Source organism: Leptosomus discolor, chromosome 19, assembly GCF_034619465.1.
Source record: "Leptosomus discolor isolate bLepDis1 chromosome 19, bLepDis1.hap2, whole genome shotgun sequence".
NCBI lineage: Eukaryota > Metazoa > Chordata > Aves > Leptosomiformes > Leptosomidae > Leptosomus > Leptosomus discolor.
The window spans coordinates 11,387,354-11,414,515 of record NC_141409.1 but is presented as its reverse complement, the minus strand read 5'-3'; the positions used below and the strand labels follow the sequence as shown (position 1 = coordinate 11,414,515).

Below are 27,162 nucleotides of genomic sequence, written 5' to 3'. Positions count from 1 at the left end.
GCAGGTGCCCGCGGGGGCTCCCGGCAGCGCTGGGCTCCGCGAAGGCAGCAGGAGGCAGGGGCTGGCCTCCAGCTTCCCCAGAGGCAAGTGTCTCACGCTGGAGCCCCCAGGCACGCCCAACGAGCAGCGAAGGTGGCTTAAGGACACCGCAGGTTAATGCCCCCTTCGCCCACGTCAGACCAATGGCGTCATGCGAACGGAGGCTTTTTTCCCTCTGCCACGTTTACAAGAACCACCGAAGGTTATTACCTTATGGGTAAGTTATTTTGAGAAACTTAAGGAACGAGGGACAGCACATCTTTGAAGCTCAATTTTGTTATTCCAAGCGGAAGCTGCAGAAACTGGTGTCAGAAACGTTCAGTTTTGTGAACAAACAAGATTTGATTCTGCAAAAATATCCCGGTTGAGTTTTTGTGCTTTTAGACCACTCTTGTCACTAGGCTTTAAACTTTTTATGCCAGGGCTTGTGATGGAAGTAAGAGGAGGACACACTAACAGTATAAATACAATGAATTGGCCAGGGACTATTTATCCCTTCTCACGTAACAGAAGAGCTAGCGAACATTCAATTAAATTAGAAGTTGCAAATGTAGAATTGAAAGGAAAAGCCTTTTTATATAACATAATTAATCTGTAGAACTCACTGCCACAAGAAAACATTGAGGCCAAAACCTATTAGGATTAACTAAAGATTAGGTAATGGATAACTAGAACATGCTCAATTACATCGGATAGGATTATAAACTTCACTATCCAGGACGTGAATTATCCCCCCCAGCTAGGATCAGAAAGGAACCCCTATTCCAAACAGTAATTTTATAACTATTTTCATAGTTTTTCTGACTGCTAGCAGCCAGGAGCCCAGGCATGTCTGTAAGGGCAACTGCTACAGTCCCAATCGCTGCCACATCCCAGAGCAGCAGCTCTGAGACCGCCTCAGCGCAGCCTTCCAGCATTAAAGGGGGCCCACAGGAGAGGTGGGGAGGGACTCCTGGTCAGGGGGTGTAGGGACAGGATGAGGGGTAACGGTTTCAGACTGAAAGAGGGCAGATTTGGGTTAGCTATTAGGAAGAAGTTCTTCCCTGTGAGGGCGGTGAGGCGCTGGCACAGGTTGCCTGGACAGGCTGTGGCTGCCCCCTCCCTGGCAGTGCTCAAGGCCAGGCTGGATGGGGCTGGGAGCAACCCGGTCTGGTGGGAGGTGTCCCTGCCCAGGGCAGGGGGTTGGACTTAGATGGCCTTTAAGGTCCTTTCCAACCCAAACCATTCGGTGATTCTATGATTAACCATCAGTTAAACCCTTCTTGACCCAAACAGAGGAGCACTCCAGCAGAAGGGCAAGAGAAACGGGCTCGTCTGGGGACTGCACCACCCTCACAGCCAGCAGGTGATACTCTGAGCTCAGAACTGGCAATACCAAGTGAAGCGTTCGCCCCATCTTACGGGAAGAAAATGACTATGTTGTAACGGAGTCACACAGCATCGTAAGAAGTTTGGTTTTTCCAGATCTGCAGGTTCGCTCCGCCACGTTGACGCCAACCTCGCTGTCCTTCGCTAAAACCAGTTTCCCTTTACTAGAGCTCATCAGAACTGGCTTCATCTGGGTAACACGTTAATCACTCAGCTACTTTTCTGGCTCATAAATGAGCGAGGTGAGTTATCTAGTGCTCCATTAACACCCCCAATAGAGCAGCAAGCAAAGCGCTGGGCCCGAGCCTGTCCTTGATCAGCTCTAAACTCCATTACCACAGCATCAGCAATCAGGATCAAGCTGCTTATTGAGACAGAAACCGCCCCAAAACTCTCATCCTGGCAGAGACATACACATCCTTGCCTGGAAAGCACAAGGGAATAGAAGACTTACTTGAGCTTGTAATGCTTTCTACTTTAAATATGCAGCGTAAATAATATTTCAGAAAGTCACATGGGTTTAGAATTGGTTTAATCAGAACAGAACTCGTTTCCTGAAAAAAAAAAAAACCCAACCAGAATTCTTGCTTCTTCAAATGAAGCAGCCCAGGTTAACAGCATAGCCGTTCAGTACTCTGGTAGGTAAAGATCAGCTCTGGATAAATTAAAAAAAACCCAACAAACCTGACCTGAAGTACGCAAAACAATATCCAATTTCCTTCCGAACCAGGCACAGTTGATTGCATAATGCAATGCTTACTCTGAGAATGAGTAAAGGATGTAGGTGGTAATTCACAGAAAAACCTTAACTGAAAAATGCAACGCTTCCTTCAGCGAACACCTCGTGACGGCGCGGTCTGCCTCAGTCAGAGATCGGGGTTCTTGCAGCGAGCGCCATGTATTCAGCTAGAACCCTTGTGAAACGACTGGGGAAGAAAGGGTTTTGAAACAAGGAATACTGTATACAAAATCCCTGATCATAAATATTAAAGCTGCACCTGGTACTGAACAGCCACGTACAACAAAACCTTTGTTTCCGACTCCAGCTTCTACACAGACGAGCGGTAATACTTCACCTTCCACCGCCTAGACCTCATTCGGAAAAAAAAGTACATAATCATTAAAAACAGGGATGATGCTACATACAGAATGACACACAGACTCATGTCTAGGTTCGAAAATCCAATCCCCAAGAAAGACACGGCCTGCTTCGTCTCTTTAAGGGTCGCTGATCCGGCTGCGCTTTTACTGCTCTCTCTGACAGGTCCGCGGTTTGCTATCAGCTTATCTGACACCTTCGATTCTGAATCCAGCACGTTCTCTTTATCCTGGATCTTATTTTCGCTGTTTCCACTTGCTTTCTTCAGTGGGCTTTTGTCTTTGACCTCCCCGGCACCTCCCTGTTCAGTTTCACTGGAGTCAGTCTGGCTTTCAGTGTATTTATACAGAATATTTTCACTGTTATAGTGATGTTTCATGAACTGTAGAACTTGGGCTTCATTCCAGCTGTGCAATCCTTTAATTTCTTCATGACATGCAGGACAAATGTCTGGAGTTGGCCACTGAACTTTGGGAAATTTTGGATCTTCAGTCAAATCACCTAATTGGGAGGAGAAAAAAAAAATTACTAGAAGTAAATGAGCAGCTGAACCACCCGACACTTCACTGGAACAGAGTATTTTTCCGCCGGTAAACAGCGAGGCTGGCAAACAAAGCCCACAGCACAATTATGTTTGTATTAAACCAAAGACAAATCATCAACAGCTTTGGAAATTCCCAAGTTTCCTTACGAATGCATCCATTACGTCCCAAAGCATGGCTTCCTCTTTCACAATGCGAACACCAAATCTTAATTCTTTTCCCTCAGTGAAAGCTGTAGTGTCAAAACTCTATCCAACCAGGCCCTACAACTGCTGGGGTCTCAGAAGGCACGAGACCACCCCCACCCCGGCCTTCCAGGGGTTAACGTGCCCTACAGCTCAGAACAGCAGTGCTCTCTCAGCCTGAGGCTTGGTTCCCAGCGGCTTCAAGGCCAAAGCCTTGCAGATATTTTCAGGTTTCTGTACCGTGAACTTCCATCCCAAGCTGCCTTTGCCAGAGCTTGCATTATCACTATGACAAACTCTTTTCAGTCCTTTAAAAACCATTATCCTATGTAAGATGTATTTTTCTGCTCGCTTTTTAGCCTGTAAACATGTGCTGCTGTCTTGAACCTGACCCAATTTCAACATTTCAGCTGCTCATAGCTCTGGTCACCTTTCTGTCTTGATGGCAGAGATGAACGCTGCAGCTAGTGTTGCACTCTGCTCTACAAAAACAACAGTTTAAAACACGGATGGAGATCACTTTTAGAACAAAAATCTCTACCTGGTAAAAAAGCTGATTTATTTCTCTGGTTGTTATTAGTACACTAATGCTGAAACTATTTCAGAAACAAACAGATTCTTATTTTATGGATATTTTTATCCTTTTTAAAGGTAGGAAAATTCCCCAGGATTTTGAGCAAAATGTTGTTTGGGAATTCCAAGAATCCTTAAAAATATTTGTCTCCTTGATATTTCAAGTCAGAGAGCAAGTCTGCATTTCACAGATCTTTGTTTACAGATCACTCAGCAATCAGTTTGTTTCAGCACAGAAAGTAGAAACAAAACGTCTTAGGGCAAGATTACAAACAGAAAACTTGCTGTACTTCGTGTTTTCCTGCCAAAAGAACGTTTCTGTGCGCTCTAAAGCAACAGGAAGGAAAAATGGGCAGAGCTGAACAACCTCATGACCTGCACTCAAAGGCTGCGCCAAGGTGTTTCCATGGACCAAACACCATTTCTCACTGAAAGCCACGGGCATTACCAGAAATCCAGAGGCAGCTTTTAGGAATGAAAATAAGTCTCTGTCCCAAAGAGAAATTCTAGTAAACTTAGAAAGCATAACCTAACGTTGCTATTTATTCCAGTGTGCCTGTACTTCTCGCTAAAAGGCCGGTTTAGCCGGCTGTTGCATCATCTCAATCAATACCCACGCGGGTTTGCCAATGACCTAAGTTCTAAGTCAGTCCATTCCCCCACTACTTGGCAACTCCAAGTCAACAGCACTGCCTTTTTGTGTTCAACCTGGCAATAGTAACAAACAACAGGAGATGATTTTATTTAATACCTCATCATTTACTTTTTCCCTTCTTGGAGAAAGGAGACAAACCGTTTGTACTCACAACAGTATTCAATATTTCATAAATCTCGGAAATTCAGCATAACCATAGTATAAACACAATGCAGCATATTTAAATTGTAACTAACGCTACCTTACGCAGATCCATAACAGCAGACAGGGATTAAGTGCAAAGAGAAACCAATTTTCTTTAGTGCTTTAGTTACTTGATATCCCCGTAACAGAACGGATTAAATACAACCAGTAGTTTAAAGGTACTTTTAGTCTAACTGGAAACACAGCAATCTAGCAGGGGAACAGATTTTCTTCATGCAGTCATTTTATTTTACTCAGTTGCTGATCTGCTAATAGTTTAGGCTCTTTTAGCCCGAGAAAGTCTCCAATAATCATTTTCTACACAGCACCTCTCCAGAACAAAATGAAGACGGGTTTTAACATCTATTTAAACCGTTACAGAAAGAAATTGAATTGTTTTTTCACCCACAGGTAAGTAGCTGAGCTGTATCGCTCCTTCTTGAAAAGGCTTTGATTTGCAGCCCAGCAAAATCCTCTCGCCAAGCCACAGGTGACATCTCAGAGGCAGCAGCACCTTTGGGAACGGCGGCGTTTCTGCGTTACGTACCGTCAGAGGTGACGGCGTTACTGGAGGTCAGCCTTCTGCAGGCAGTGTTTAACAAAGGAATGCCAAGCTGGGACAGCAGTTACTGTTGTTTTAACCTCCCGTTGGAGCCTGACTTGCACCTCTCTCCGCTCACACCCCTCCACGGTGTATGAAACCCCAGCCTCGCTCTTCAGACCCAGCTGCCTTCGGCGGGGTTTTCCCAAGCCAGGCCCTCCGTACCTGCGAGCCGGCTGTTCACCACGTTGTGTTTCTCCCAGAGCCAGAGAACGGCCTTGTCTAAGGTCTGAACGGAATCCATGGACTCTTTGGCCATTTCTTCAAAATGCTGAGCGCAAGCCTTGCAGCCAAAAAAGTGGTGGATGTATCTCCGCATGATCTGAAGGACTACCTGGGGATTGTCTTCAAGACCTAGGAGAACAGATGACAGATGCACTGAGCTCCACCCGGACAAACAGCTTCAACACGGGCGCTTCAACGCACCTAAAGGTGAACCGCGGGAAAAGGGGAGGAGATGTTGGTGCCTCCTTGCCCCTCTGCTTTCGAGAGAAGAAACTGGCCACTTCGATAATTTAGAGAGATGCACAGCGCGCGTGCCGTCATACAGAACCTACACCTCAGTACGGCACAAAGATATTAGAGGGATTAAAAGCTTCACACAGTCCTTGGAAGAAATACCCCTCCCAACAAAATACATACAACAATATTGTCACCAAGTTGAGGTGAGACATACAGAAACCAAATTATTTGCTAATAAATAATTTAAGGTGATCTCAAACAGCACATTTCAAAACACACGGCTTTGACAGGTTGTCTGGGATATCAGACACAACTACAAAGGAATTATTTCGAACACACTAAGGTTCAAAAAATGTTAGGTGAGCAACTGTGCTCTTAAAAACACAGAGCAGCTATTTATCCTAACACCCACCAACACATTTAATCTATACAACCGTCTTCAAGGTTACCCTGAACAACACGTTAAAATAAGAGTTAAAGATCGAGTGTTCCTTACAGTGAAATTTCTCCTTTCAAAGACTATCTTACAATTTGAAGGGGCAACAACTCACCTAAATGAAAGTTAGAATTTTATTTTTTTTTCCCAGAAGCCCATTATCAGAGTACATTTTGTTAAAAACACGGAAAGTCCACGCTGTCCACACTTCACACAATTCTTCTGGAAGTAGAGACTTTCTCCAATAACTAAATGAATATTTACATTACGCTTTCACCATTTCCGCTCAGGCACTAAGGTTATGGTGACCTCGCTGCTGAAAAACCAAGAGTCAAAAACCCCCGGTAAGTATTTCAGGAGGCGCCTGTGGTATCTGCTTGTTACCCCGTAACTCGGAGGCATTACAGAATACCAGAAGCTCATTACAGCCACTAATTCCGTGGCTATTTTGGCGGGCACTGAATGCACACAGTAATAGCTACTTAGCAACATTTCGACTTTCAAGAGTAACTCGGGAATTCCTGCTAAAACAAACACATTATTCTGTCTGTAACAGTCACACTTTTACACTAAAAAGAATGCAAAAGAATCACTGTTTTATTCAGAAGTAAGCCAAGGTCTTTACAAATTCAGAACTTTGCCTGGGCCTTTATTGTGACAGCAGGTAGTGCCTACGTCTATCTGTAAGTGGCTTGAAACCCTGATATAATTCGTTGAAATCCTAATGGTTTCATCTCCGTCTCACTGATTTTCTGATTCACGCTTAATTGACCTAGTAAATTATGCCAAAATGTGTTTACAAATGTACTATACGCTACCACGAACACACACTTGTCAAACGAAAACACATTTTATGACGCAGATTGATCAAATTGCCAACTCCCGCAGCTGAACGCCTCCGCCACGAGTCATTTACAACGCAGGTTTGGTGGGTTCGGTAGCAAAGGGTTACGGGGCTTTGCTCACTGTCCTGCTCTCGTAGTGAGTAACACACAGTTTGGTAGCAGGTCCGGGCATTGGTTTTGGAAAAAATAAAAAATCTTCAACAAAACCTATTCCAAACTGTCAGAGTGCTTGTCTGCTAGGTATATAAGAAATGCCTGAAGAGTGTCACAGCACCTTTATCCAGAACAACACCTCTGTCTTCTTAAACATGGCAGCAAAAAGAGTCTTTAAAGCCAAAAAGAAATCATAAAGAGCAAACAATCTCTACTCAGACATTCAATATCTGTGATTGAACAGGCATGTATAAATAAAAGCTATCAGATTAAAGCAGATTAAATTACAGTATTAAAAGAAAGGCTGAAAAATAATTTTGGGAATTTGAAATGAATTTCAGGCAAAACAGTTTTACCATGTATACTAAAATATATATGTCTAGAAAAAACAACAAACGTAACTACCAGCAAATAACCTCTTTATGGAGGAACAGAGATTCATACACAAATTTAATTATATCTGTCCTCCTGTGTAATGTTACGCTCTTGAAAATTCATTTTGTGGGGAGGTCTTTCAAATTCAGCAACAGATTAAAAAGAAACCAGATAATTTTTTTTTATAAAATCCACAAGCCTGTCTTGTTCACGCCAATAGATCCTGTTACCTAAACCCACATTTTGCGTAATTAAGTGTGCTCAGGACTAGATTTCTACAATGATTTTCTACATCCTCGGATGTGAGCAGTTCTGTTCAGAGTTGGGATTCCCTTATGCTGATCCCGCTGCAGCTTCAAATTACACTGTTCAACATTAAAAGGTGTCAAACCAACCCATAAAAACATGCTATCAAGAAAGCCACAGCGAATTCACACTGACTGCCAGCCTCTGCAAGGAGAGGAAACTATCAAGAAAAATACAGCTGCTTTAAAAAGAAAACAAACAATTGCAAAATGGCTCATTTTGTTTGTTTTTCTTTTATCAGCCCAGAGATGAATCTTCTATTAACATCTGCCATGTATCATCGTGTAATCCTCCTTTTCTCTTTCCTCCCAAACTACTGCAATTCAGGGTAACCCTAATCTTTAAAGTGGACAAGAACCATAAACCCCTACCTGTGGTGGGAAGGATTAGGGAGTACATCATGCTTTTTAGTAGATGGGATTTAAACAAGCAATAAGGAGAGGAAAACCTCCCAAGACATAATCCGACAGTCTCAGACTGACCCAATTCTTTCGCCATAAGAAGTGATCATCACATATCTGTCCCGATTTAAATCGATGGTTAAGTGTGCCAAAGAGTTTTCAGGTTCTGCAATGTATTTTTAACTTCAGCCTGACTAGAGCACACCCTTGAAACACGGGAGAAATTTAAGATGCAATTTTGCATAGCTAAATATTAAGAACCTTTTTCCATTTAATTGGAAAACTTTTGGCAATTGGGACAAAAGGGGAAATTTAAACTTATGCACCGTCCTGCTGAACAGCCAGTGCATCATCTAGTATAAAAACCCCCAAACTCGCCAGGCAGAGCACAGTGCCACATCAAAGGGATTCAACCTACCGTCCCATGAACAACAAACAAAACAAAGGGAGAAACAAAAAAATCAACAACAGGATGACAGGCTATCCAAAAATTCCCTATTCTGCAGGAGATTCAGTATCAAGAATCAAGAGATTTTCACCGTGATTGCAAGTAACGCTGGACAAATGTACGCGTGTACAATTTGAAACAATCAAATACCATTTTTTTTAACAACTGACAGATTGCAAATTTCTGAGTTTATGATCTAGTGACCATCCATCCAGCGTTCTTATATTCCTTGAAAAAGACATTAAAAAGGCTTTAAAGGAGGACAAAATAGAACTATAACCGAACAAAGCACCGTCCTGGCTAGAATAAAATCATATGAAGGCCAATATTGTAGCATTATTAATTCTATTTCCACCGTGCAAGGAAAACAGTCGATACATCCAGCACGTTTCTTACACAGGAATCATCACCAGAATATTAACACTCCGCTTCACAAGATGCAGCAAGTCTAAAAATAAGCAATTTTACAGAGTGCTTGCAAAGCAGTGCATCACTGCACCGATTAATCAACACCAGGTACCTCCAGCTGAAAAAAAGGCCAAACAGTCATAACATTCAGTATTTAAGAAATAACATTACAGAAGGATTGGCTAACGGTCGGACATCTTTTCTAGCTGCTGAACAGTATGGTTAAATCTCAGTCTTCTCAAATTAAAGTAGCAGTGCAACTTCAGACAACCTGAACAACCGTCATCAAGATTTTAGTTTCCAAAATGTCTTTGTTTGAAATTCTCTCCTTTTTCTGCTTTATTGCTCACCTCTTTAGGGCCACATACTTTATTTACCACATTTCAAAGCAAGGACAAAGTAACAGCCTTCCCTTCAAAGCCCTCCCGCCGCAGTAAAGCTACGCTCTGACCTCTGCTGGTACAAACCTGAAAGCTAAGCCTCGACCGCCACTGTCCTCCATCAACGTATTAGTTATTTACACACAAAAAAACTTGCTCTAATCCGTTACTTTTTCTGTTGCATAGCAGAACGGCTGCACATATTTGTCTTGTCCTTAAAGCATCTCACGTGACTGCTGCTTACCTGTATTTAGCAAAGCTTTCGGTCGCAGCGCAGCTTGAACAGTCAGGGTATGAAACAGCTTCCAGAGGGAACAGGTATAACCCCTCAGCCCTGGCCTGCTGCTCTGACACCCGACCCACTGAACTTTCTTTGTGAGAAATATCCCAGAAATCTGGAAAAAAAAAAACCCAAAAAAGTATTTAAGATATACACAGCTCTGGGACCGAAATTCATTACTGAACATTCAGCGCTACCTTGAAATTGAGGTGATCAAGGGTAAAGAAAAGGACTCTCTCTGCACTTGTGCTAATGAATTCACACTTAAGGCAAACAAATTTTAAACTACTAACCATCCTGAGATACTCTGATGCACCACTGTAAAGCTCAGATGCACTCTCATAAAACTCATCCCTTCCATGATACACAACGAACAGCCGCTGATGTCAAACCTACTAAAACGCACATCACAAATGTCTAATTAGTCTGACAGAACACATTAAGTAGCTTAACTGGTAAAGTTTTTTTAAGCACAGTATGAACACGACACACACGCACAAGAACTACTGTAACCTCCGAGAGCTAAACGTTCCCTGGGCCCACTAAAAATTCCGTATTACTCAGCAAGATTTACGTGACTTACAGCGGTAAAGTCTGAACAGGTGAAGATGTGGAATTCATTATTTTTTCTTTTTAAAACAAAACCTCTACTTATTCATTACACCTAAAAATCCAGCGCAAGATTTTAGTTTCTGACACTTATCTCTCTGCTTCTCAAAACCCACAGGAGGTTTCCAGCTTCCCGATCGCAATCCCATTTCACAGGAAGACAGACTCCCATCGACTTCTGCACAAAGATGTCCCCATCACAGGGCTTTGCATCACCAAAGTGAGAGATGGGATTCCTGGCAAGGCCTTTACCGTGCCAGGAAATTAAAGCGTATTTGGGGAAACTCTCCAGGAATAATGCCCGTTTCAGCGGGTAAATTTCCCATCACTTAAACTCTGACCTTCAAGGAAATCTGCCGGCAGCAAGCAAAGGCAACTCAAAAATAGCCGCTGGGAATCTTGCATCACTTCAGGCTGACGTTAGGGCACGTGTTCATGGCAGCGATCGCTTGCTCATTATAAAACCGAGGCAGGATTGTGTAGTTCAATTCTCCCATTTCAATTCCTTCGTGTGGATATTTTTTTTTTTTTTTTAATGATTTCACTTTATTTTCATTTTAACCTTCTTATAACTCCATTATGACTGAGGGACCATCAGTAAGTGATGTCTTAGGTTTATATAGAATCTTATCCTTTACTAATGCTGTGTTTTATGCTGGAAACTAGTAACAGCTTACCCGCATTTTGTTGTTGACCAGATCTAGGATAGCATCATAAGGGATTTTGTCTAATGGAAGGCTCACCAGCCACTCTTGCAAGGTCTCTAACAACTTTACCACAGGCTGACGGCCAGGAAAAAGCTGAGGGGGAAAAAAAAGAGAAAATACCCATATTTTAAAGCGCAAATCTCATTAGCAGCAAAACACTTTTATCTTTATCTAAATCTGTTTTTCCTGTCTTTAAAACGCTTCAGGTTTTCTTTTGTTATGAGCAAATTAATTAATCGTTCTGCTTTCAATACAAAGCCACCTCACACTAACTTTTGCTCACAAAATTCAACACCTTGCATGCACAAAATGTTAACCAGTAAACTGAAGCTCCTCACTAACAGGCAGAAATGGTACAGAACAACTTTTGATAGATTACGTAGAATTTGGTGTTTAGGGTAATTCGGTTCCGTGTATGGCTCAGAACAGAGCATAAGACCCAAGTGAACCAGAGAGGCTGAAATCCTTCTCGCTCTGAGAAGATTAATCACAAAAATTAGTTCTTATAAAAATTTTGTTCCGATTTCTGTAAATGTAGAAGTTGGTTACCTGAAGAACAATTTCCTTTTCAGTGATTTCCAAAGTGATTTGGAAATAGTTAGCTCCTCAACTTGCAATTTAAAGTCAGTCTGGCAGATGAGTGTGAGGAACCATAAATCAGCGGTAATGCCATTATTTTACACTAGAAAAGGTATTTTGCTTTAATGATGGATGTAATTACTGTAGAATTAAGCAGAGTACGCATACCACCCTCTAAGTGCCCTTCCAGAGGGAGCAGTATTTCAACAGATGGGGAAATAAACTCCCTGTATCTGCGACATTAAATACATAAAGCGATTTATGACAGAACATGCTACACATATGCTAGCCATTCCGCAGCCGTTGCCCAACTATCGACAGCACCTCTAATTCACAGACTGCTCACTCGATACCATGCGAACCTCACGGGCAGGAACTCCCTGCTGCTGCTGTCTGCATCGTATCGAACACCAGGGACTCTGCACATTGTTTGGGTTCAAAGACAACTCCTAGATAGTCTGTAAAAACCCAGCACACCTCTGACCTCCTGGCTGCAGGCTGTAATTACGTTGCCTCCTGTAGCACCCCCAGGATGTCATGCATCAATATCTAAAGGACAGCAGTTGCACAGTATCTCCAGTAGGTATGCATCTCATCGAGGATTCAAAAAACAATGGACTTGTGCACTGATTGCCAAAACCCTCTAACTCTACAATGAAAATTCCCCAGGTAGAGAACCAGAGACCTCTGTGACTTTGGACTTATCATCACTAGAAATGCTGTTGCACAGGAGGGCAGTATAAGAAGTTTCCTAAGGGAAACATCGGAGAATCATGAATGAGAACTACAAGGAAAGTGTCTGGGGACAAGAGAAAGCAAACGAAGAACAGCTTTGACACAGTCCTCACTTGGGTAATGGCAGTCTGGAGACGAGCAGGCAACTAAGAGCGAGCGTTCCCCATTTATGCACTAATAGCCAGGGAACAAATGACATCAGCTGGCCAGGAGCCATCAGGAAGAACAGAGGATGTTTTAGGGATAATATGATGGAAAGATTACCACTACACTTTCTTAAAGAAATGAGGCCAGCTAGAGATTTCTGACCTCTGATGGCTGTGGGGAGGGGAGGGGGGGGGAGGGGGGGAAGAAACTGTCTGTCTGATTTTCAGATAAATCCAGATATTTGGAAATAGTTCATATAGGCCTTATTATGCCCTTAAATAGCTGCTGATTCATTCTCTTTAAAATAAAACAAAGTGTTAGCTGCTCAGTAAGCAAATATAGAGACATTGGTCGTTTCAGTAAGCTGACATTATAAAGTTAAATTATATAAAATTTTTTTTCAAGTCATATCGCATTAAATTACGCCTACTGTCCCTTCACTCAAACGTAGTTTGTAAGCATCTTTATTGTTGAAATACTCAATTATATTCAATACCTCAATTGTCTTGAAATACTCAATTAATTAAATTAAATATCTCAATTACATCAAAAATTTAGACAGACGTTACTAATATCTCTAAATAGAACACCATTTGTCAAGTATGCATTAACGAAATCCAAAAGTCAAGAATGAAAAACAAAGGGTTTTTTAATCCCACTCAGTTACAATAGCTACTTATCCAGAAAATCTGATAAATGGACTATATTTACAGTGTTTGTTCAATATGCTGCAGACTAAGCTTCATTTAATTTCAAGCCCTCTCAGATTAAATTAAAATGCATTTCAACCCTGTAAGTATGTCAGAACGGCACACAACAACTCAAAAATAACATTTAAAGAAACCCACAGAACTATTTTTTTAAGCTAGTGAGGAAGCATCTATTTAAACATTCTGAAAGACATTTTGAGAGACTTATGTCACATAATAAATTTTATGTTAGAGCCACTTTATTCTTACAAATAATCAAAGACCAGAAGTGTATACCTTGGCAGCGATGGTAACAAAATCCTTGAAGGTCTTTAGCTCAGCTCCCTCAAGTGTCTTGTGCGTAGCCAGCTCTACCCTGAGCAGGTAATGCAATCCCGACTCAAGGTCAGCCATGTAGAGCTTAGACCTGAAACACACATATATAATGTTAGGAAGTGGCAGGTTTCTTTCGCTCATTTTCTCACCCGTCGTGAAGGTAGAATTGATATATAGCAGCTGTCACTAAAACCTCACCACTCGCCCCTCCGCAGTTATTGCGGTGCCTCCTCCACCAGAACGGGGAGGCACAGCAGCTACTCCAGGTGCTCCGTACGGCGAGTGTCAAGTTCAATGAGTTTCACCATATCTTTTAAAAGACTAATTTTATGTCATTTTGTTCAGAGTTCAGACAAAGGAAGCATAACCACACACAATAATTGGGTTTATATTTGACTAAACTTTTTGCCTCCCAGCCAGCTTTACCTTGTAATGACAGTGTAACCCTGCTGTCAGCAAGGAAATGGCCAGCGTGAAGAAATTATAGCCTCTCTTCAGGATTCACCACAAACACAAAAAAGACATGCTATGAAAAAAGGGAGGCTTTTGTGGAACAAAAGTAGATTATACACAGAGCAGGAGCGCAAACAAGACTGAAAAAGGTCAATGCTGGAAGGGACTGAATCTAGAAATCCTCTCCCAAATGCAGCAGTTTCACTGTAGGTTCTCTGCGTGCAAGTTTAACTGTCAATTTTAATCACACCAGCTCTGAAGACACAATTAAGAACCTTATGAGAGGTAAAACACTTAAAGATTTTAAGAGTTCCTTCTCACAACTAAGTATCTTCATAACAACAAAAAACACTTTACAAAGTACAAATGCATCAAGTAAATCCCCCTATTGCAACGCTTCCAGAGTACAAACTTTAGGCGGTATGACAGAGAGCAATGGAGCCGAACAAACAGAAGTTCACATAGTTAATAGAGTTAACACTTCTTGTAGGAATTCAGCAGCGCTATTATTCCCAAAACCAAATAGAATTAAAAAAACAGTCATTCAAGAAACTGGCTGACCCCACCTCCTAAATAACATGCAGGAAATATCATATTAAAATATCAAATAATCTACATTCTTAACAACTCAAACTACAGACTTATTCTGAATTTCCCTCCTTAATAACGTACTCACTTAAATTTTAAAAGACAGCAAAATTCTGCTTCAAGTTTCTTAAATAAAGAGACATCCATGTGAATGCATGAGGTTCTCCCAAAGGATCCTGGAGGTTCACATCAACAAGACTTCGTCTTGCTGGAAAGCAGCTCCATTTAACTAAGTTCCTTCGATAACAGAATGTTTCATATGAAATATTTTATAATAGTCATTGAAAGAAGATGACAGTAATAGTGTCTATGAAGGAAAAATAAGTACAAAATGAAAGCACTCAGTCCTACATCTTTTCCATCTAAAGATGCTGAGGGATTATCTCTCTGCAAAGCCTTTGCATCCTTCTCTCAAACAGACAAAGCGGGAAAGAGGGTGAAGTTAAACCTGACCGGATTTGGTATGATAAACATCTTTTACACTGACTTTAGTATTTTCTATTATACTTGCATTTGACAAGCACTTTTTATTGGGCACCGCTCCATGATTATACACACAGAGAATTCTCATTTCCAACAGAAATGTTACAGCTTGTGATTTTACTATTTATTTTTTCAGGGACACTGATTACTTGCTGAAGCTTTCCAACAATCCAAACCAGTGATCTATACATTTCAGGTAGTAAGTCCTTGATAGTTTTCTAAGTCCATCGAGTATTTCACAACACTTTTGAAGAAAACCATTCCTTCCATAGCAGTGCGGGTACTTGCTGCTAAAAACAAAACACTGGCAGGACTCAATAATTTAATCTCCAAAGTGTCTGAAACACTGCTCACACTTGTAAAGAAGTCGTAGCCCTGATGCTGGAGCTGAACTAATGCACAAGTGTTACCTGAATATACTGAGACACGGGTGAAGTTGCAGCAACAGCTGAAAGTTTTGCTCTCAGCTTTGAGCCATAATTTCTCCAGCATTAAGCACAAACACCTTTAATTTTACTCAGCAGAAGAACGCAGACCATTCAGCAGCGACCAACCTACTCGATTCAAGGCGCATCAGCTGGGATGGAACGAAGCAAAATTTTGAACTGCACTAGGATTTTATAATAAACTACAGCGCAGCTTCCCACACGGCAAGAAAGGGCCTGCAAGCCAATTTTAACAAAAAGCATTGATCTGAGTATCAGGGGTATCACTTACTTATCGAACTCCTTCCACACCCTGATTTCTGTACTCTCCTCTCTGGTTTCTTGAGCAGGTAGCTGAAGTGGCAAAGGGAGTTTTCTTCTTACACCTGGCAGTGACTTTAAATATGAAGAAAAGAAAGACCGTAGAGGCTTCAAACTGCATATAAATGGACAAAGTAAAGATTACTTTTAATCTCAGGCTAAGTGAGCATCCAAAGCAAATTAGTGTATTTATAAAATAACATATTCACTTTATGTTTTACAGTCCTAGTGCAACGTGTTATGCTTTGATACAAAGTGGAATGAAATACTGTTCAGTTTAGGAATAGTAATAACAATAGTTGGGATTAGTGGTTTGAAATTCCATCCAAAACAAGAACCCATCACGTTCATCAAAACACCAGTTCGCCTCACACAGGCAACGTTCACATGGAACCAGTATACCGACTTGGAAGCAAGTTTTTTTAAGAACTTTGATGCTTCATTAATTTTTTCTTTTTCACTTTTATTCCAAAGTCTTTTCCTTTCAGAAGCATCACAGTAAAGGTTAAAGCTATAAATAGGCAACAGTGATAAGCAAAAGCAGTATTAGGTCTCTTACCAATAATACAGGTAACGCACAACTTCAGGCAGGACAAGGTATTGACTACATGCCAGGACACAATGTCATTACATATATGCAAAAGCAGGTTATAGAATAACTTGCTTAGTATGAAAGGAAGCTATGGAAACTGTTTTTTATAGCTTAAGTGAACTTCCCCATATTCCTCAGACAGAGAACTACTTACATGCTAATTAATCCATGGGACCCATTTGGATACATCAGGTAGCAAGAAGGGACTGAGGTAATACCAAGTTTCTCAAGAAAAGGTTTATCAAAATTCAACGCTCTCTTTACAATGATGTTTTCGTACTGGATCAAGTCTAAGATAACCTGGGCAATGAAAAGATGACATCAATTATACATTGTTCAAGGAATATCCAATCTTGTAGGACAAGGCATACAAACAGGTGAAGTGCAGAATCCTTTAAGGATATCATTAAGCTCTTCACCAAGGAAGTACAACTACGAGCATTTTGTGGACACTAACAATTTCAGTTAAAAAAGATTTATTCCTTGGAAATTATTACTCCTATCTTCCTTTTTTTTTTTTCCCCCTTGGGTCTATCCTGTTCTTTTTCCCTTTGAAATCCAACGTCTGAAGAAAACCTGAGAATGAATGATAAAATGTCCTCATAAACTTCAAAATAGCCCGGAGGATATTCCACAGGCACCCACAGGTTTATGTTTCACGTCATATATGTAACTCGAGTCTAAAAGTAAGTTTTCAGGTAGTGAATTAAAGCACTGCTCTCACCACTTTACAGCATTCTGATGCCAAAGTCCACAACTTGGAAAACACCTAAGAGCTCCACAGGAGTTAAGGCTTTGCCTGGCAAGCCCTGCCCAATCAAGCTGTGTAGTCTGCGGTGCCACAGCACCCAGCTGCCTGTTCAGCTCCTTCTGGTTACCAGCCCCCCAGCAGACACTCCACACAGGGATAGGAGACCATATCTCAAGAGTTCCAGTTCACAGTCTAGCATCTTGGCTTAAACCAGTCTCCATCAGCTGTTTAAACCTGATGCTGGGCTTTTGCACCAGAGCAGCTGGGAATGGGCACAAATTTCTTTGCAAGGTGTAAAATTCAGTGAACGGTGGAGGAGGCAGAAGAGGGCAGTAATATCAGAATGGTTCAAAGATTTGGCAGGACTCAACTATCAAAATTCTTTGCCAACTACAGCCAAAGCTGCACCTACAAATACGACAACTCGGTCATAAGTAACGAAAATCTGCCCTTTCTTCCCATCTTAAATCCTTCAAGGTCCCACTGGTAAAGGCATCCTCTTTTGCCATTCTGATGATCACATTCCTCACAACCTTCCATTAGCCTATGCTCTTATACTACCACTTCAAATGTTCCATTCTGACCTACAAAACCTTCCGTCTCTTTGCACATTTCTACTTTCCTTCTTTTTACTTGTACTGCTTTCTGCCTTTTCTCTATCTTTTTCCCGCTGTTACCTTCACAGTTTCCACTACACTTTTCCCTTCCAGGTGAACACTCTCTTTGCTACATTTTCTTTCACTTTCAAACTTGTAATTTAAGAGACCCTTCCTTCCTTCCATCAGTGATAAATGCATGGCCTTCCTTTCTTCAGCGGTTGTGACTTCTATTACATTTGTCCATACTGTCTTATACTATAAACTTGTAAACAATGTTCTTTTCTATTTCACTATAACTATTCTATAAAGCTAAAACACTGCATAACATTAGCAAATATTTTTTCTTCTGAAAGCAGATTCCACTTTCTCTTAATCAGATGACACTCAGTCTTTCCCTACAACAGCAGGTAATAAAGTTAAAGTGAGTGTGATAGAAAGCTGAAGGACTTTATATATAATCAACACACTTCTCTTCAGTAATGCCCACTTGTATCAGCACAGCAGCTTCCAGAAAACAAACGTCTGGAAGCAGCCTGCTTCTCAAAGCGATTCTCGCTTCGGGCAGCACTCTCTCCTCCACTCGGGCAACTGGGCCACCTCAGCACCAAATCTAATTAGAAACATTTCACAGACGTTGGATGTTTCTACACAGATTTTGCCTAGATAATTATGCAATTTGTTTTCTTTACTTATCCTAGATCTTGGCAGGAAGAGAAAAGTAACAGTTGTCTAAGCTAACAGCAGGCTCAATAGGTGGTAAAATGATGCCAAACCAAATATTTTACTGGGGGGGCGGGGGAAGCAAAACCCCAAAGACTTCCACTTCTTCAGTGCCTCAGAGCTGTGAAAATAATTTTATGCTATCATCTTAATTTAGAATGTCATTTCCTAAAACATATACATGAAGAAAGAGAACCAGAGAATTTAAATATAAACAGCTGAAATCACAAAAGCTGCCCAGAAGAATTAATATTATGAAGGGTTCTCTAGCAATAACAAACCAGTAACATAATCTGACAACGGTTTTGTTGTGATCTTTCAAAATCTCGAAAGAAAAAAGAATTGTGCTAATAGTGAAATCGATAAATTCATCTTCCACTAAAATGCGAATGGAAGAAGTTAAGATGACATCACACTCATTCATCACAACAGCCCTACATAATGCCTTGACTTCATGATGTCTCGAACATGCATGACCTGCCCTTTACGACCCTTTAATTCAGTTCTATAATCAGAAATTTAGTTGCTTCGCGAAATGACATAGAATTCAGCTGTGTTATGATAACATTCATTCCTATTCATGATGTCATTGGTAAGTCACACATTACCTCTCGTCCAACGTAGGAGTTATTACTTTCAAACACAATGGCAGTATAATGACGGTTGGTCTTGTCAAAAAGAGAAGCGATATCACTGGACCTTTTAAGAAAAGCAAAGCCATTTAGCACAGCTAGAATGCAGCACACCCACTCTTACTGACGGAAATTCCTATTACAATCTCGTAGCAGAACTGGTAATAAGAAAAAAAGCTTACTTCATCTTTAACAGGACCTTCTACATTTTACTTAACTAACACAGTCAGCACATACCAGCTGTATTTTAAACACGGAACTTACGAAACTGGATCCAATGGTGGGCAAGCAGGCGGTCTCAGCTCTTGGGAATGGTTCTGTAAGAAGTCAATCATCATCTGACGAACTGTTTGCAGCTCTCGATCTGCTCCTGCTGAGCACAGGTCACACACACAAAAAATATACCACTTCAGAAAACCAGGAAAAAAAAAAATTACTCTCATGCAGGTTTTCATACATTTTCATGCTTTTCCGTGTCAGACTTTTGTTTTAAATTCGGACTTAAAAACCAGAACACTCTTTGGCTGAAGAACAGGGACTAGGGATTTAGTTGTAGGATTTCATTTTGATGTTGAGATGAGATCACATTTAAAAGCTGTCATCCCACCCCAAAATTAATAAAACCTCAAGACTTTTCCAAATCTAACCATCTGCCTGTCCTGCTGATTTTCTCTTCAAACAACGCTTCATTCTAAATCTGTGCTCATTTTCACAATAGTTAGTGGGCAGCTTCAGTAGCTTTTTTGCAGTAAGGATATTCATCATGCGTTAAAAACCGCAAAGGGGTACCGTTCTGAGCAAACGGCCTGGTGAGGTTACAAAGCCATGAAACAGTATGAGGAGATAACTGAAGTGTGAGAATATTTGCTTTAAAAGAAATTGATTAAAAAGAGAAACTCTCACAAATGCCAAAAAGTAACAGGTAAAACTACAGTCTACTTTCACATGAAGGGTTAATGGTGCAGGTGGTCTCTCTTCTGACCTCTGGCCTTTTAAATGTTAATCCATTGAAAAAGACAACATTACTTTTGTCCCCAGACAAACCACCTCAAGCTGTGATCCTGACAGACACACGGGGATAAGCCTGTTTTCAGTTAGTCAACATCTGAATAGGGGTCCTCCCCATGAGATTCAGGATGCCTGGAAAGTGGCTGACAGGTCAAAAAGCACTGGATCTCATGCTGATGACGTGTGGTGGAAAAAGGGAATTTGAAAAAATTATCTAGCCATTTGTGAACGTTATCAACCACATTTCAAAAAAATGAGGAATGTGAGCCCTAAGTTCTTGAACAAACGTTTTGCCTGACATTCCATTTTCATACAGTACTTGTAATATCATTTCTTAAAGAGCTCTTTAGTGTCCATCCCATCTCTAGCTGTCTCAACTAACTGACAGGCAAAGGGATTTTGCTTATTGCGGGACACATTCCTGGCTGGGAGGATAACTGCTTTGGCCACTCCTTACAGTAGGATATTCTTACCTTTGTAATTTTCTCCAGTAGTAAACTGCTTTGTAAACGCTTTGAAGTACTATGTGGAAGGGAAAAAAAAGTATTATACAGTGACTTATTTTCAAAGCAATAAGACGAAAGCTCAGTTTAGAAACAAAAATGGCTTTCAAGAGTTTTTACTTTTAACAGCTCTAAACACAAAACATTTTTATCTATCTCTTCAGAAGGCAGTTTTCCCTCTTAGCCTACGAGTTCCAAAGACCTGCTTCTCGACTACACGAGGGTAGCTCACAGGTACCAGTTGAAACTGATACACAATAAAGCTAACTTTTAGATGAAAAACACCACAACGCATAATCCAATACTGGCTATTGATCCATTATTGCAAACATCAATCCAAACACGAATTAACTGATTACCAACTATCAGCACTACCAACTGTGTATATACTTAGAACACTATTCACATTTTCTCAACTCCCTCCAGTGGTTAAACAGGATATACAATGGAGCTTGACTGCCTTCTGCTATAAAATATAAAATAGAAAAGATTCAATGTCTAATAAAGAGTGCATTCCAATTTACACCCAAAACTTTAACGATTAAAAAAACCAAACATTGCTCCTTCTATCAGGGTAGAACATCTCACAAATTCTACAGTGAAATGTCTCCTGTTCCCTCCCCTGTCATAACAAACATAGTTTATTCAATCCTCTCCATCCCTCACATTCTGCTTATACTTACAGTTAATAATGTGATTATCCAGATTGACAAAGGCAGAGAAGTTAAAAAATGCACTTAGACCTGAAGATGAACGATGGTAGATACCACTGGCAAACACAAGATCCCTTTTAAAACTCGGTTTAAGCCAATTATGAAATTAATTAAAAAAATAGTGAAGGATGAATCAGGAGTAAATTTTTAATTGGAGCCCTGGTCATGAAATCAGCTGATCTCATGATGCAATTTCAATATATGACCTTTACTTTCACATACCAAAACTAAAAACACTATTAATAATCATGAACATTTGAATTTGAAAAACATTCATACAAATCCGTTATTATCAAACAAATATATCACAGGTAGGTGTTATACAAATGTAACACAGCACTTTCTAGAATGGTATCTTCTTTCAAGAAGAGTTTTTCAGATTCAGAACTGAGGACTGGGTTACTACTATAAATAGCTGCATCAGCTATCGCGTTCAGCAAGAACTTGAATTAATTTTCTATCAACCCCGCAGTTTTCTCGCCAAAAGCAAAGAAGTCTGGCTAAAGAACAGCTAGTTCCACGTAACACCGTGCACAAGCAAGTTGGTTATGGTTTTAGTCACTACAAAGCACGCATCACTCACCCAAGGCCGTTAACATACTGTGCCACTTACCCTGAAAGTTGGGTAATAGTGAATCCCATATTCTTTGCATGTCTCATAGTTCTCTTCTTCCCCACAGTCCAGCACACCAACTCTAATTGCAGATTCCCAGTCTGAAAACAAAAGTATCTTTCAATTTTCAGCAGAAGTGATTGTGGATCCCAGCTGATGGATTACCCTGCTTCCCATGGAAATCAACAGCAGAACTCCGATGGATTCCCATGGCATAAAAATCAAGCCCTTGGTCAATTCTCATTTGCTATTCATTCCCATCATCAAGTGCAATACGATCTACTGAATTTTAAAATAACTAAAACCTCCCTGTTTTCCTTAGCTGTGCCAGGATTTTCAATACACCTAAATAAGCAGAATCCCAACACACAACGTAGCACTTCCAGGGCCGAAGACACAGCATTGAATCCAGGAAGGTGAAATAAGGGCCAACCCAACACTTGCCAGATACCGGACTGCATTCCCCAGCTCTTCCCATTGGCTAAGCCCATCAAATAAAGCATGCAGAACATACATAACTGAACAAAATTCATCCAACAGTTACTCGTCCACGTGGCTGTCAATTAAAACCCCACAAATTTGATGCACCTTGTGTTAGAGCTGTTTTAACAGCGACTCACCACTTACCCAACTTACCATTTTCTCTGAGCCTCCAGAACTGCACACAACCCAAGGCTCACACACTGCCTACGGAAAGCTGCCTTTATCTTTTAGTACTGTTCAGGAATACGTTAGATATATCTCAAAAACATCTGAGTTTTAACCAGAGAGCTAAATAGTTGAGTTTAACATCACTCTAAGTTTCCTTTATAAATGTTTCACAGCAATAACCACAGGAGTTCAAGCAGTTCTATAAATATGCTTATATAACTTCAATAAAAGCTTTCAACTCATTTATACCTTTCTCCTTCTCGTTTTGCTAGGAACTTCCCTTTTTGAGCCATGCTCTACTGCAGCAATCACTTTAAGGAAGAACTGCTCCAAAAGACTCCTTAGACAGTTACTTTTTAAAGCTAAGCTACATCAAAACAGCTGTGGGCAGAATTTGAAGGCACATCACAATTCCTAAGTATCCATAAAACTTAAAAAGCACTAAAATTAAACTTGCTTTTACAGCAAAGAGCACGAAAGCTTCATCAAGTTCAAGATCTGATTGACAGTTGCATGCCTAGCTGCTTTTGACATTTGGCTCGACCTTTATTTGTCTTTGGAGGAGGATGGGGCAGCTGATGGAGAATTTCAGTTGTGCTGAACATGCCAACAGCTGAACAGGCACCAGGAGTAACTACAAGCATGCTAGAGCAGATGGGCACGCATTCACAGGCGCACAAAAGATACAACAGTCTATTTCATCCAATAAAACGCAAAATAAAAGAAAAAAAAAGTTTGGCTTCTGGGTATCTATCTCATTTAACTTCCACCACTCCTCCTCCTTTTTCCACCTGTCTGCATCCTCCTCCACACAATGAACAGAAGCGCTTCAAACCCGATGCAAATAGGCTCCCCACAACAATGCAAGCCCATCTCCAGCTGAACCCTCGGGCTAAAGAGCACCAGCTGGGCCGGGTGCTGCTTGGCATTGGCTTCTGCTTGAAAAGGAGCTTCTCCTCACTGAAGGGTGCGAAGGGCGCCGGTGTGCACAGCCTAGACTGGAAGTTTGCTGTGGCAACTGTAGCCTGGACTGGTTTTTTTAAACGGCGATGAATTTTAAATTAGCATTAGTATTCTTGAAATCCTCACTCACAAGCTACATGAAAGGGGTAGGTGAGTGATATCCTGTTAACCAACACTGTTTCTTTTTATGCTAAACAAGTTCCAATGAAGGAACACGAATGTATTGGTCATACTGGAAATCCAGCAGACTGGTCAAGCCTCCCACTCAGAAATGCTACAGAACACCAACACGGCCACGGTGTTTGACGAGGAAGATCCTTTCTTTGCATAAACCCTGTGCATTCCCTCCAGCAGGCAGACGCGATGCCGTGTGTTGTATTCCGTTAGGAAGATTCAGGCAGGGAGATAAGCGATGCAGCACAAGGAACCTCTCCCTTCGTGCTGCTTGAGAGTTACGTTTTTTAACGTGTAAGCTGCTTCCTCAATAATGACGAGTTCCTCACCAAATGCGTTTAAAGAACAATTTCTAGAAGGAAATCATTATTGCCAGATTTGAAACAACTGCTAGGTTTAGAACAGTTGTTCAAAATCCAGAGGAGTGGATTGCTTCTGCATATAATTCAAGGGTTGTCGTATATGGCATTTCCAAGGGTTTGTTAGTTCTACACAGAAAATTACTACACATAATTCCAGCCCACAGGCATCTTGGTGGATAGATTCAATCCTCTTTTAAGACAGAAAAAGTACAATTAACTGTAATGGCCACTTTGGACACTACTGTAATAAAACCAAACGTGCGATCAGGAATGCAGCAGCAATGACTAAGCTTAAAGCCTCTTCTGAGAGGAGAGGGAGTATCAAACTGAAAATGTAAATTACACAAAAGCACCATTCCTACTTTTCAGAAGGATCATCTTCTGCTATGAAGTCTGCAATGACAGTATTGCCAAATGAGAAAGAAAAATTAAGTATATTAGCACAGGCCTTTTATGGACAAAGGAGTTGCACCAATTTAACTGGACTGTGCCAAATTAGTAAATACAGCCTTGGGGATCTAGGAGTTCTCTAATACAGATGAGTCTGCATCCTCAAAGACAGCTGTCATACCCTAGCAGTTGAGTTAATATTGTTGAAAACTAAATGTTGAGACAGCCTAAGTGGGCAGAACGTTTTAGGGCTGGTTTGGTTTGGTTTGTTTTTCAGATGAAGCTACCGATGAAAAGTGTGACCGTTCCCAGGCTGCTCCTAAAATCCATTCATTCCAACTTGAAAATGGAAACATTTTGCTGACAAATAGCACCAGAAGCCAACTGCATTTGCTGGTAGTGTCAATGTCCACTAACATAAAACCCCCCTTTTTAAATGAAAGTCTCCATAAAAACTCAATGGATTAAAGAACAGATAGGCCTTTAACTGGTTGCAGTAATACAAGTGTGTAACATCATTTGCAGTTATCCTGACTGCAGGTGAGAAAGAAAACAGGTATTTGAAGGAGTCATTACACGTTACAATAAGCATGTCCTTGTCTTATCTTGACAAAAGCTCTGGTCAGTTCAGGCTCTTCATGATCTTCACCACAGTGTTCAAACACCTCCTTGCTCTCACTTTTCTTCAAATAAGAAGAAAATCTAATGCTGTTTTGGCCACAAGCAAATCAAATCAGAAGGTAAAAATGTTACAAAAACTTACTCAAAGAAAACAGAAAAAGCTACTTACTTATAAACAAAACCCACACACAAATAAGGAGTGTTTCAAAGGCTCTGAAACCACTACTGCTCCGTGTTTCTCGGCTTTTGAGTTTCTGCTCATCAGGCAGCAACCCCCAGCGTGACGAGTTCATCGGGACTTATTTTGGGGTAGGCCTTCGCTTCCGTATCTTGAAAACCACGTACACCTACTACTGCACCTGCATTTCGTGTTAATCGTTAACACTTTTCACACACAAGGCTGCCAGAGAAAAGCCAGAGCTCTACACTCCCTCTCAAACTGAAACCATGTGAACGCATTAGAACTACTGCCTCCATTCTGGAAATGTCTCTTGGGTCAAATGCTAAATTAAAAGTAGTTTAAAAGCCTTTAACAGCACTATTATTAAGCATAACATTTCCTACAAACTTGGTCTCAGGTGTTCTCCCCACCACAGGTACTGAATTTAACCACTACCCGAGGGGCGTGTTTGTTTCCTTACCTTAGATCTACAAATAGAGTAAAACTTCAGCACCTACCAAAAAAATTGAGCAGACTAAGACACAGCAAGGGAGGTCTCCCTCAGTATAAACCGTGGAGGCCACCATTTCTTTTTAAGTCACTATTTGATAAATCTGAAAACCTGACTCTCACCCAGCCTGATTTTTGTATTATTTCCTGGCGATCGTTTTCCCCCTGCTAGTCCATTCACGCTATATTGTATTTACAAGATATAAATCAAACACATGCATGGCCTCTCCAGTATCACAATATTTATTCACAATATTTACTTTTCATTTAACCTCAAAAATAAGCTAGTCTCTTTACAAAAGACTCAGAAAATAAAGATCTTGCCTCAAAGAGTTTAGTCTAAACATACCTCCCGAGCTGCAACACACACAGAGGCGCTTGCGCGTAAACCCGCAGCTGCATCGCTCTGTGTGGGTGAGGAGTGGTGGCATTTTATCCCCAGATTCCTACGAAACCCTTCATTTGGGGACTTGCTCCTATCATCCATGCCTGGCTTCACCCTGCGTGCCATTCCGGCAGCGTGGCAAGGGCCCTGCCTGCCACCACAGAAGAGGGGTGACCCGCACATGCCAAGGCACCACGGCGGTGACCCACGCACGCCAAGGCACCACGGCCTACACATGCCAAGGCACCACAGCGGTCACCCGCATGCGCCAAGGCACCACAGTGGTGACCCACACGTGCCAAGACATCATGGCCCGCACATGCCAAGGCACCACGGCGGTCACCCGCAGGCGCCAAGGCACCACGGTGCATACCAAGCCCGGCCACGCGTGGTGAAGCACCGCCGAAGCCCGCGGGGACACAGCGAGCCAAGGCTCTGCTGCAACCGGGTGCCCCACGGGTCACCACGTGCGCCGGGGCACGACGAGGCACCGCTGCGGCCCACACGGCTGCCCCGGTCCCAGCACCGACACCGGGGACTGATGGCCGCGGGCCGGGGAGCCGAAGGAGGCTGCGAGCCAGCGGGTCAGGCCCGCGGCGGCAGCCCGGCCTCACGCCGGGCGGAGCTGCGGAGAGCCGGGCGGCGGCGGTGACCGCCCCCCGGGGTGCGGGGGGCCCGGGCAGAGCCCGCTGCGGAGGGGACGGCGGCGCCTCACCTTTGACGTCCCCGGCCAGGGCCCGCCAGGTGGGGGCGAAGGCGATGCAGTGGCCGCAGGACGAGCTGTAGAACTGCACCACCCAGGCGGCCGAGGAGTTGAACAGCGCCCGCCGCACCGAGCCGGCCGCCAGCACGGTCAACGGGTCCTCCCCCGCCCGGTACAGCCGCGCCGCCGTCGCCGCCGCCAGCAGCAGCAGCGCCAACAGCCCCAGCGGGCCGCTGCCGCCCGCCGCCGCCATGTTTGCGACGCCAGCGGCGCGCGGCGAGGGGCGGGGCGGGGCGGGGCC

The 27,162-nt window shown here is 42.1% G+C and overlaps 1 protein-coding gene across 1 annotated transcript; it reads right to left on the bottom strand.

Annotated features, from left to right (window-relative positions):
- Nucleotides 1-1,989: 1,989 nt before the first annotated feature.
- QSOX2 (quiescin sulfhydryl oxidase 2) lies at nucleotides 1,990-27,114 on the bottom strand. The gene is made up of 12 exons (XM_086475706.1): nucleotides 26,874-27,114; nucleotides 21,943-22,043; nucleotides 20,587-20,635; nucleotides 19,370-19,475; nucleotides 19,082-19,172; nucleotides 16,558-16,703; nucleotides 15,783-15,926; nucleotides 13,503-13,632; nucleotides 11,026-11,148; nucleotides 9,704-9,854; nucleotides 5,411-5,599; nucleotides 1,990-3,007 (listed from the first exon to the last, which is right to left on the bottom strand). The coding sequence occupies exons 1-12, from the start codon at nucleotides 27,112-27,114 to the stop codon at nucleotides 2,457-2,459; spliced, it is 2,022 nt and encodes a 673-aa protein (XP_086331832.1). The 3' UTR covers nucleotides 1,990-2,456.
- Nucleotides 27,115-27,162: the final 48 nt, after the last annotated feature.